Source organism: Gordionus sp. m RMFG-2023, chromosome 4, assembly GCF_954871325.1.
Source record: "Gordionus sp. m RMFG-2023 chromosome 4, tfGorSpeb1-WG-v2, whole genome shotgun sequence".
Classification (NCBI taxonomy): Eukaryota; Metazoa; Nematomorpha; class Gordioida; order Chordodea; family Parachordodidae; genus Gordionus; species Gordionus sp. m RMFG-2023.
In genome coordinates, this window is record NC_088778.1 from 16,154,672 (window position 1) to 16,168,124 (window position 13,453).

The 13,453-nt window shown below is 28.8% G+C and overlaps 1 protein-coding gene and 1 long non-coding RNA gene across 2 annotated transcripts; one reads left to right on the top strand and one right to left on the bottom strand.

Moving 5' to 3' along the window:
* The first annotated feature begins 2,121 nt into the window (after window positions 1-2,121).
* Window positions 2,122-2,568, top strand: LOC135928671 (uncharacterized). The gene has a single exon (XM_065465126.1). The coding sequence runs from the start codon at window positions 2,122-2,124 to the stop codon at window positions 2,566-2,568; it is 447 nt and encodes a 148-aa protein (XP_065321198.1).
* Window positions 2,569-10,786: 8,218 nt separating this feature from the next.
* Window positions 10,787-12,261, bottom strand: LOC135929052 (uncharacterized). Its single transcript, XR_010572464.1, has 6 exons — window positions 12,181-12,261; window positions 11,487-11,561; window positions 11,289-11,438; window positions 11,158-11,229; window positions 10,918-11,109; window positions 10,787-10,841 (listed from the first exon to the last, which is right to left on the bottom strand). It is a non-coding gene; the product is annotated as an uncharacterized LOC135929052 (long non-coding RNA).
* Between the last annotated feature and the right edge of the window lie 1,192 nt (window positions 12,262-13,453).

Sequence of the window (13,453 nt, forward strand, 5' to 3'; positions counted from 1 at the left end):
CTCTGGATTATGAAATGCAGGATCATTCTCCGACAGTCTATCGATTAGACCTTCGTCTACCAAATCAACAATTGATCCTTTTTCTACTAAAGTGCTGATTTAAACAATATCTTAGCTAATATTCCTGGTACAACATTAAAGAAATGGTTTAAAATTAATGCTTTTGAAACAAGTGCCAGACAATATATTTATGCAGATTTTATACGATATTATGTGTGGATTAATGGTCGTATACGCACAGTTCCTCCTAAAGAGGGTGAGGTGCATAGCTCAGAAATTGCACGGATTATTTTACTACGTTGATGATCTATCTAAGCATTGATCTCGAATATTGCATATAAGCTATGATTCTCTGGTTATAATATCGTAATAGATACTGTTATAGAGAGACTACACACCTTTTCCAAAAATGTGATAGTACATATGATGCTCGATATATCTGCCATAGAATTGCTATGGCATTCTCTGGATTATGAAATGCAGGATCATTCTCCGACAGTCTATCGATTAGACCTTCGTCTACCAAATCAACAATTGATCCTTTTTCTACTAAAGTGCTGATTTAAACAATATCTTAGCTAATATTCCTGGTACAACATTAAAGAAATGGTTTAAAATTAAGTTATGTAACTACTGCTTATCAATATGCTGTAACTACCAATATGATGCTCGATATATCTGCCATAGAATTGCTATGGCATTCTCTGATTATGAAATGCAGGATCATTCTCCGACAGTCTATCGATTAGACCTTCGTCTACCAAATCAGACAATTGATCCTTTTTCTACTAAAGTGCTGATTTAAACAATATCTTAGCTAATATTCCTGGTACAACATTAAAGAAATGGTTTAAAATTAATGCTTTTGAAACAAGTGCCAGACAATATATTTATGCAGATTTTATACGATATTATGTGTGGATTAATGGTCGTATACGCACAGTTCCTCCTAAAGAGGGTGAGGTTTTTTATTTAAGACTCTTATTAATTATGTAACTGGGCCAACATGCTTTGAAGATATTGTAGTAATACTTTTTAAGATGCATGAATTCGATATGGTATGTTATCTGATAATATCGAATGGAACCATTGTTTAGAGAAAGGTCTCTTCTTTAAGATGCCATATCAATTGCGCCAGTTATTTTCTGTTATTTTATTACATTGTGAGCCTAGAGATCTTGTTATTTTATGGCATACCTTTAAATATTTCCCTTGTGAAGATTTTGTCAAAAAAAGATCTGCAATTTTATTAATGATATTATGTGGATTTTAATGGTCGTATATTTAACAGTTCCTCCTAAAGAGGGTGAAGTTTTTTATTTAAGACTTTATTAATTATGTAACTGGGCCAACATGCTTTGAAGATATTGTAGTAATACTTTTTAAGATGCATGAATTCGATATGGTATGTTATCTGATAATATCGAATGGAACCATTGTTTAGAGAAAGGTCTTTCTTAAGATGCCATATCAATTGCGCCAGTTATTTTCTGTTATTTTATTACATTGTGAGCCTAGAGATTCATATTTTATAAATATTTCCCTTGTGAAGATTTTGTCAAAAAAAGATCTGCACTGCCGGAATACCTTATCAGCGAAAATCGCGCGCTGTGCCCTATCAATCAAATTTTAATTCAAAATGGTAAATCTCTTAAGGATTTTTTGGGCAGGCCTATTCCTTTATTATCCACTCAATCTTTGCTAAAGTTGATATTAGGTATCACCTTATTCAGGAGGAAGTACGATACCTATGATATGCTTAAAAAATATTTGGCTATCTACATTTTATTTAATGATCAAAATATTATCTATGCCAAAATTATGTCTTTACTCTCCAATCCACTTCATCCCATAATTTATTTTTAAAGATGGCTGGGGGCACTGGAAAATCATTTCTTTTAAATACATTATTATATGAGTTAAGAGTTCAAGGCAAAATTGCAATATCTGTTGCATCTTCTGGCATTGCTTCAACCCCTCTTCATAATGGCCACATTGTACATTTACGTTTCCACATCTCTCTAAATATTCATGAAAGTTCCTCGTGTAATATATCTTACCAAAGGCAAATAGCTGAATTGATAAGACAATCGGTAATTATAATATGGGACAATATCGATGATGCATAAACAAATATTCCCGGCCATGGATAGGTCATTCCAGGATATAATGAAATTGAATAAACCATTTGGTGGTAAAATTATAATTTTTGGCGAAGATTTTAGACAAATTTTACCTGTTATTAAATATGGTGGAAGATGCGACATTGTTAACTCAACCTTAAAACGGTCGTATTTATGGTCGCATATATTCCCATTAAGGTTAGGAATTAATATGAAATTGCTACAATTTCACGAGGCAAATGAATCTCTTATCAATAATAATTACTCAAATTTTCTTTTAAGAGTTGGTAGAGGCTATGAGACATTTGATGGCTCCAAAATTCATGAAGATTGTTTTATAGCTTCCAATGATATCGTGGATCTTATCGCTTTTGTTTACAGTTTCAAAAAGACAATACTTCCTTTAACCGTGCATCATTTCTCAAAATGTCACCCTGACCCCTAAAAACGTAAATGTCGATTCCATAAATATTCAATTGATTAACAAATTTCCTTGGGATTTAATTATATATATACAAGTGCTGATGAAACAATAATCGAAGAAGAAGCAACATTTTATCCCACTAAATATTTAAACTCAAATATATCAGGATTACCACCTCGCAAACTTTCACTCAAAATCGGGTATCTATAATGTTAATGCGTAATTTAAATTCTGCTTCTGGTTTGAGCTAAGGGACTAAATTGATTGTAATTACTTTGCGACCATACCAAATATAATTGAGGCGGGATTTGTTTCTGTTTCTCGGCACTAGAGTTTCCATTCCTAGAATAAGTTTAATTGCAACTAATTCTGGCTTACCATTTTTTTTAAGCGCGGATAATTTCCCGTGGGACTTGCTTTTGTCATGACAATTAATAAAAAGGGACAAACATTGAACAAAGTTGACATCTATTTACCTCATCTTGTCTTTTAACATGGACAGCTATATGTAGTTATGTCTCGAGTTTGTTCTTATTATAAACTAAAGATTATGACCTATGATAAAACAAGAACTACAACCAATGTGGAGTAGTATCGTGTATGTATCCTATTAATCCCGGTTTATACGAATACGAAAGAACAATACTTGAATATAATTTAGATAAATTTATATCTATTTTAAGCATCCTACCTATTTTTAAAGCTATCTATTTTTCCGGGTCGACCAATATGACCTTTAATCTCTGATGAATATTTTGTATAAATAACATAAAAATATACATGGAACATTGTAATGTATTAATATAAATTAAATATAAATTGTTTAATTTGGTTTTAAGCTACAATATATTGTAATAGATTAAATAGATAAACGATTTTATAAAAGTATATATGGATATATATTTTCAGACTTATTAAATAAAAAAGCTACAACTTATTGTAATAGATTAAATAAATAAACGATTTTTAAAAGTATATAGATATATATTTTCAGACGTATTAAACAAAAAGGTTAAAATTATACTATTATTAAACAAAAAGGTTAAAATTATACTATGCCTAACGAAGACTAGAAGAATATTTCTGAAGAAAAACGAAGACATATTCCAGAATTCGTCAAAGAAAAAGTGAATTACGTATATAATATTGAACTCAAAAGTAAAAAAATATTGTTGATCGAAATAAAAAAAAAGATTTATTATTAGCATACATAGGTACTGATAACTTAATTAAAATTAAAAATTTCTGCTACCCAAATAATTTAGAGAGCGTTAATTATTTATCTTTACTTGATAGTCTAGAGAAAATAATTAAGGATATTTCTAATTTTCCTACATCGCAATAATTTTTATACTTTAAAAATAGGCGGTGAAACTATTATCGGTTTTTGAATCAAATTGAAAAGTATTTGTCCTTTATATAATTTTAATCGCCGGTTGATGAACTCTTAAGAGATATTTTAACCTTAGGTAGGGTTGCCTGAGCTGGACAAAAAACTTCTATCAAAATATACCGAAAGAAATATCACTTTTGAAGTTACTGTGCGTTTAGCGATTGCGCTGTCTTCATTGGAAAAGGAAACCCAGGTAAAAGATAATAAAATAATTAAACATGAGCCTACACAAGGTTCCAAAAATATTTATTTTAGAAATAATTGTAAAATCATTAATAAATTCAATAATAATTATTATTATAATGCTAGACTTTTAGACGAAGGCGTTAACGAGAAGGTTGATCCAATAACAACTCCAATAACTTGGGCTACGCCAACGTTTTATAGAAATCTGGTGCCTTGCGGATATGCAGAGATTTTCGTTTAGAAATCAACAAATATTTAGCGATAGATAATGATTTATTACCAACTTTCGTTGATCTGACAAATGATCGCGGGTGGTAAAATATTTTCAACGATAGATTTGAGAGTTGCATTTTTACAATTTAGAGTTAGTCCAGAATGTAGGACCTTTTAGTAATTCTGATTCATGTCGGTTTTTACCGATACCAAAGAATCCCATTTGGGTTGACTAGCGCTCCGATAATATTTCAACGCTTTATGCAAAACCTTTTAAAGGAATTCCTATGGTTAGTGTTTTTTAGACGACAATATTATTGCAGGTGAGAATAATTTTGATCACATTGTTAATCTAGAAGAAGTATTAAGAAGATTTGATAAGGCTGGACTGACAACGACGACCGATAAAATTAATTTGAGAAAAGTGAGTTACTTATTTAGGTCATGTTATTAGAAGATAGGATTTATGCCATAAAAATTTGAAAAACACCGTCTAATGTTAAAGTATTACTTTCGTTTCTTGGATGGTAAGTTACCATGAGTCTTTTATAAAAAATTTATACTCTATCTGTGCGCCTTTACACCGACTAACGAATAAAAATGTTAGTTGCTTTTGGTCAGCTAAATAAAATGAAATATTTAATAGTTAAAAATATATTATCAAAAGAAAATACAATAATTCCTTATTCAGCCGATATTCTTATCGTGATTTCTTGTGACGCTTCCGAAGATGGTCTAGGAGCTGTTATTGCACACCGATATCTTACTGGCTAGGAGAAACCGATTGCTTACGCATCGAGGACACTTTCGGCATCTGAAAAGAATTACGCCACCATTGATCGGGAGGCTTCGGCGATCTTCGAGAAGTTTCATCAATATATTTATGGAAGACTTTTTATTTTGGTTACAGATCATATACCTTTAAAATATATCTTAGGTGATAAAAGAGACCTAAATAAAATAACAAGTAACCGTTTAATATGGTGGGCGATGAAGCTATTAAGAATATGAGATATAGACCTGGTAATCAAAACAAATGTGCCGACGCTCTGTCCTGTTTGGGGGTAGAGAGAGCGAAAACCAATGAAGTTACAAAAAAAATCGAAGATGAAATCAGAGAATTAAAAATTAATTTAATAGAAGATTTATCTTTCACTCGGAGAAAGTCGTAATTGAAACGAGCAATGATATCAATCTGAAAGAGATTATTAAATAAATTAAAAATCATTGGTATATCTTTAATATAAATAATTATTTGGAGATTTAAAAAAAATTTATTTTAATTAAAAATAATATTTCGTTCGAAGAAGGATTATTATTTTATAATGATAGGATTATTAATTCCGATAATCTAAAGAAGGAGGTTTTGAATGGTATTCTTCAAGGACATCCTGGGATAATGGGGATAAAATCATTATGTAGATACTATGTTTTTTTGACAAATCTTGAAGATATCGTTAAATGCTGCAAGAGTTGTCAGGAATAGAGGATCGGGAGCCAGAGAAGTGCCGTTATACAATTTGAACATTCCTACCCGATCTTGGGAACGAATACACATAGATTTGACAGGCCCTATATCTGGAAAATATTGGATAATTTGGGTAGACGCTTCACCAAATGGGTTAAAGTTGCAATTTTAACACATAATTCGGCGAGTGTAATAAATAATCTGCGTAATTATTTCGTTAGATTTGATTTACCTCGCTACATTGTCTCAGATAACGTTACTCAGTTTACTGGATCTCATAAAACATTTAAGATCGGCCCCTTATAGCCCCAAATCGAATCGTTTGACTGAGCGTTATATATGTACTATAAAGACGTGTTTATATGCTGGAAGGAGATGTGGAACTCCCAGCCAATTAAATTTAGCGAATTAGTTACTTACCGAAATACACCAAATGCAACTACCGGTAAATCCCCTGCCGAAAGGATGTTTGGAAGGCCGTTCAGGACGACGTTAGATAAATGGAAATTATATATGAGGGAAAGAACTGAAAACGCATTATAGAAACAAAAATATTATAAAGATAGGAACGTTGAGCCGTGATTTTGAAGAGAAGCAAAAGGTTTGGGTTGAAAAAGAAAGGATTGCGGGATGGCAAGAAGGGACAGTGGTTCAACGGAAAAGTGCGATATTGTATGAAGTTAAATATGAGGGTATTGTTAAAAACAAGTAATCCGACCAACTGAGGGATGCTCATGTACAAGCTAAGGAAACACCCATAACAATGACTGAGGATTTGGACATTGCAGAACATAATGGAAATACAACTCTAGAAAAAAGGGTGGCAAAATCAACATTACGTTATCATGATGAATTCAATTTGTAGTGGGGAGAACTGTAATGTATTAATATAAATTGTATTTTGTTAATTTGGGTTTAAGCTACAATTTATTGTAATAGATTAAATAGATTAACGATTTTGTAAAAATATATATAGATATATATTTTGTTATTGTAAACATATAATATATTTTTATACACAAATAAATCACTTCATTTCATTTGTTATTTTTATTAATTATATAAATTTATATCTATTCTTAAGGATCCTACTTTTTTAAAGCTAGCCATTTTGTCAGACCGATGAATGCTCTATTATCCCTGCTTATTATTTTGCATAACTTACAAAAAAATATACATAGTACATTATTTTTAATATTTAAATAATATTATATAGTAATTTATATCTAAAAAAGAGGATATTTAGTACAATTTTTTTTTATTTAATGAAAATTATATATCTATTCTTAAGGAACCTACCTTTTTTAACGATACTACTTATTATTCCTGCTAATTATTTTATATTCAATAAAAAAGACTATACGTTGTTTTCTATTTTTATTATTTAAATAGAATTTTACATTTATTCCAAAAAAACAATATATAGTAAAATATTTTTATTATTTAAATTTCTATATCTATTACAAGGGTCCTATTTTTTTTTTTTGTCAATTGGTCTCTCCGAATATTATATTATTTTTATGTTGATTATTTTGTAAAACATGATTCACTATTTTTTTTTATTTAAATCGGATATAAGGAAAAATACAAAGTATGATATTTATATTATTTAATTAAAAATATATATCATTTCCTAAGAATCCTACTTTTTTTAAAGGTTACCCATATTTGTATCCCCGCACAATATTCCCCTCTATTTTATTTTGCATAAATCATAAAAGGACGATACATAGTATGCTATTTTTATTATTTAAATAATATTATATATCTAATCTTAAATATCTTACCTTATAAAAATAACTTGAGAATTGGTTCTCTGAACAATATTCGTATTTATTCGCAATATACTTACTATTTTGAATAAATTTATTAAATATTTTTATAATTTTATTTATCATTGTTTCCGTTCAATAAATAAGCTATTGATAATACACTCATTTATATTATGGCGATACATTAATTTTTTTTTAATTGACCTACTCTACCCCATACCTATATTGTATTTTAATTTTTTATAAAACTTTGATATCCCATGCTTTGTGATTCATCACTATTTGTTACTCACCACTATTTGTAATTCATGGCTCTCTGATTCTGTGCCATTTGTAATTCCCGCCCTATTATTTTAATTTAATAAGAAATTCATTATTTATATTGATAATAATTATTTTTAAATGTATTTTACAATAGATTTAAATGCAATGTTTGTTTATTAGCGTTCCTACCCCCCCCCCCCCCCACCCCGTATATTTTTTACTATCCCCAATATAGGATCTACCCATACTCCCCTCCCCTCAATAATCTATAAATATTCCCACCTGTAGTACTTTTTAATTATAATTGTAATCCTTTCATATATTTTGGAAATAATATCCTACATTATCTTACTATTACAAAATATGAAAAGGAAGGTGAAGATTTGAATATAAATTAAATTTAAAAGTTCAATTCACAACAAATGTAATAATAGTGTATATTTTGAAATGAATTTAAGCCAGTGGCGTCGCTAGGAGGGGGCGCGCAGGAGCTCGAGCCTTCTGAAAAATTTGAATAGCCCAAGCAAAAAAAAATTTATTAAATTGCTTTTTAATATCCCCTTGAACTAAAAATAAATTTTTTTAATTGCCCCCTGAACGATTTCTTTTATAATTTTATTGAGTAATATATAGATTTAATTTTATTATTTAAAAATTAATAAAACTATCTAAATTTTTATTAAATGAATACTATTTTAATTATTAGATTAGATTATACATATAAATTATATGTTCACTCTGTCAGCTTGCCATCAAATTCTGTGTTAAAAATATATCTATATCACTCACTAAATATTAATTTAGCATTAACAGTTGAAGCTTAATTGACTTTTATTATTTAAATTATTATATAACCTTAATTAAATAAATATAATCATTTATTAATTGAAAATTAACAAATTTAATATTGTAATTAGCCGAGTTCAAAATCACTAATCAACTACATTTTGATTTTTAATTTTAATTATCATGTCTCTTCCTAAAATTATTTTCAAGGTCTAAATATAAATGAGTATAAGATATTTATTATAAAAAGTAAGTAGATAAATAGTTTATAATCCATTATAATATATAATTATGTATAAAATATTAGGTAAAATGCCACTTTTACAGACATTTTTGACAGTTATATAATGTATTACAGTTAATAATTTTAAAATTTTAATAATAATGCTTTTGATAATAAATAGTAACAATTTGCATTCAATTATTTAACGCCATCTATTTATTAAATATATTATTAAAATTAAATTTCTTATTATTCATCCCACAATGGATGTAATAAATTAGATATCTTTTCTTTTTTTACGTGTTTTTAGGAAAGCTATTTTATTCTTCTTTGAAAAACAGTTTTGAGTTAAATTTTTAATACGAATATATTTATGATACTATTACAATCTATTATTATTTTAAGATATAATAAACCAACTAGAAGTGGTGCGACAATAATATATAAAATCTTAATTACTTTCATCATTGTTGTAATTAAAGTTTTATTTTGTTATAAATTTCAATGTAATGTCAAGAATATGTCAATAAATTATTATTCAAATTATTCGGATTTTGATGAAGATGAAATAAATTCTTTTGTTCATTAAGTTACAAAATATATAATATTATAATAGCCTCTCTTTGTCATCGTTATAATAATTTGGTGCCGAAGTGAGGCTAGTAATCTGGTCTTCAGTCTAATTTCAAGAGAAAAAATAATTATTGATGGACAATTATATTACAAATTTATGGTATGCTCTATCAAAACCAAATAACGTAGACAAAGGAACAACTAGTGTAGTATTGGGTAAATGAAGGAAAATAGACATAAAAATATACGAGATGGTATGTGATAATGATTTAATTATACTTGGCTGAATATATATTTAACAATAAATTAGTTGATAAATTTCAGGGAATTATTAGTAGTTAGGAGATTTATGTAGAGAAATAAATTTTAGGATAAGTTATTGATAAATTTAATAATCAAAATATTTAATGTGATAAATAAGTTTATATTAGTTATAAATAATTTGTTAACTGATATTATATATTAGAAAACAGGGGCGTCGTTAGCCTTCATAATCTCAGGGGGCTCAACTAAAAAAATTTTATGGGGACCTTCGCCCCCATACCCCCCAATTAGCGGACCCCATACCCCCCAATTTGCCGGCCTACGGCCGGGTTTTATATTAATATATTATACTTTTTTAAAATTTGTTAACTCTGAACAATTTTTCTGATTTTCATATTTTGTCATTTATTATACTAGTAGAAAGCCCGTCAAAAATGACGGGGAATGGGATTTTTATTCTTTTTTTACGATAGATGTCATGCCAGGTTCAAGCTCACAATATTAGGAAACATCCAAGATCTTTTAATTTTAAAAAAGTTTATCAAGCCCAGCTCAACCCTTAATAACGCGAATTGGATAAATTATTATTTATATTAACTCCTAGTGAAGTGAATGACAGTGCGGAATTATTTGCTCTTATATTTGTTAAAAAGTGGGATGATGAACAATGATCCCCGATAAATAAACGTAATAAATTTGGTGGTAATTGGGAAATTTTAAATAAAAATACCTTCCCATTCAAGCAACATGTAGAAAACTGAATATTTCTACATGAGCTTTTTGATAATTTTTCTCCGTTCCACATTTTAGCATTGCAGAAGGCGCATATTTCTGTCATATTTCCTATATCTAATATAGGTGAGTGGTGGTCATCAAATATATGCCGAAATATGCATGGTAGAGGTGCCATAGGGAATGAGTGGTTATAGAAATATCAGTTGAAGGTATCTGGGTGAATATAAAATATACCTATATATATAAAACATTAAAAACCTGCAGGGGAGTTAATATCAGGCGTAGGACCTTATTATCCTGCATACCTGTAATTCTAGAACGGGTAAGGCGTTTGTTGAATCGCCATTTTTTTATTTGCTTATCTTTAATAGAAATATCATGTTTTGTAGCTATGTGAGGGATCAAGTTTGGGTTAACCTAAAAAAATAAGGAAATCAGGCAAAAATATACATTATTATCGAGATAAAACGAACATTAAAATACTGTACTGAACCTGTAAAGGGGTCAATATATGCATATCTCTAGTAGTTGGGAGGCTATCATCAAAAAATAAAATTTGTCTATTTGGGGACTTATCAAGACTATTATGTTTTTCTGAACATTTATTTTGTATTTTTTGATAATTAATGGTAGATATATCAATATTTAAACAATTATAAGGAGGAAATAAAGCAGGGTTTGTTATCTAAAATAAAAACAAATAAAAAATTTTTAAAAAATGAATGCGTTAAACTTGCAGAGGAGTCAAGATTAGGATCAACCCCCTAGAAATAGTGGGAATATCATCAGAAGCTAAAATTGAATTCTAAAAAATAAAAAATATAAGAACATTTATGCCTTTTTACTATATATATACACACTAACTTTATTTTATGTTGTTAGTATATTTTGCTGGGATTCACAATCCCTATAGCTATTCATTTGTTGATTGACCTGCCATCTTTTTCTTTCATTAATGACGGATAAATCACCATCTGTACAATTAGTAAATGAGGTTAAGACAGGGTTTATTATCTAAAATAAAAACAAAAGAATAATTTAAAAAATATAAATGAATTGAACCTGAAGAGGAGTCAATATAAGGTTCAACTCCCTAGAAATAGTGGGAATATCATCAGAAGCTAAAATAAATGTATTCTAAAATATAAAAAAATATAAGAACATTTATGCATCATATATATACAGCGTCTACATGACAGGATTTTCACTGGATGCAAACCCCCTTCAAAAACCTTTGCCTACCCCCATAAAAAATTGTTGCCGCCTTCGGCGGCGGTGTCTTTTTATCATTATTTTCACCTATAATTTATAAAGGATAACTTAAATTAATCTATCTCTACTACCAATTATCGATATTTTGTGAATATAAAGAATTTACTTTTTAGATAATAAATTCAATTAAAACCTCCATTATTTACAATGAATTAATTATTATGGCATTATGAGCTTGCTTAAATATCTAAATCTTTTAAATTACATTTAAAAGGATAGTTTATTTGGAAAACTATGTGTATGATTGTTTGCAATATATAGATTTGGTCGATGAATTGTATTATAATAATACTATAATAAAAGTATTAATTTTTACAGCAATAAATTTTGTCCTATTTCATCTCAAAATTTAATAGATAACCCCCAAAAAATTTATCCTACCCCCATTAAAGCAGCTTACCCCCTGCCCCCTCATAAAAATAGGATGCAAACTGTTCCTACCCTTCCCGCTCATGTAGACGCTGTATATATATATAAGGCTAACTTTATTTTGCGTTCCTAGTAGATTTTGTAGGGTCTCACGATCCCTAGTGCGTTTCATTTTTTGATTGACCTGCCATCTTTTTCTTTTATTAATGACGGATAAATCACCACCTGTACAATCATTAAGTGAGGTTAAGACAGGGCTTGTTATCTAAAATAAAAACAAAAGAATAATTTTAAAAAATAAATGCATTGAACCTGATGAGGAGTCAATATACCACCTGTACAATCATTAAATGAGGGTAAGACAGGGCTTGTTATCTAAAATAAAAACAAAAGAATAATTTTAAAAAATAAATGCATTGAACCTGATGAGGAGTCAATATACCACCTGTACAATCATTAAATGAGGGTAAGACAGGGCTTGTTATCTAAAATAAAAACAAAGAATAATATAAAAAATATAAATGCAATGAACCTGAAGAGGAGTCAATATTAGGTTCAACTCCCTAGAAATAGTGGGAACATTATCAGAAGCTAAAATAGATGTATTCTATAATATAAAAGAGTATAAAAAAATATATATAAGGCTAACATTATTTTGCGTTGTTAGTAGATTTTGTGCCTCGCTATTCCTAGTGCGTTTCTTTTTTTGATTGACCTGCCATCTTTTTCTTTTATTAATGACGGATAAATCACCACCTGTACAATCATTAATTGAGGTTATGAGGCTTGTTATCTAAAATAAAAACAAAAGAATAAATAAAAAACATATTAATGTATTAAACCTGAAGAGGAGTCAATATTAGGTTAACATCTCTAGAAATAGTGGGAATATCATCCATCAGAAGCTAAAATAGATGTATTCTAAAATGAAAAGTATAAGCATTTTTAGTATATATAGATGAATAACTTTATTTTGCATTTGTTTAATTGGGCTTCACGTCATATGACCCAGTATAATTTTTTGCTTGAATATGAGTTGAATTAAGAATTGAATGATATTTATTTTTTGATAAACCCAGCTTTCGGCTGGAGTGTGTAGCATGAGGTAGGGAAATAAGAGAAAATTAAATGGAAAGAAAATAGGGAAATTAAAAGGAAAAGGAAGGTAAAGATAAAGAAAAAGAAAATTAAAAAGTGAAGATAGGGAAGGGAAATGATGAGAAAGGGAAAGATAATAAAAGAAATTAAAAGGGAAAGAAAGGAAAAGAGAATTTTAGTATTTTTTAAATTTTGATTTTTCCCATATTATTTGAGACTGTTGTTAAAATAATGAATGTTAGTGATATCTTTAGTAGGGATACATATGTTGTCGGCATAGCATAATCAGT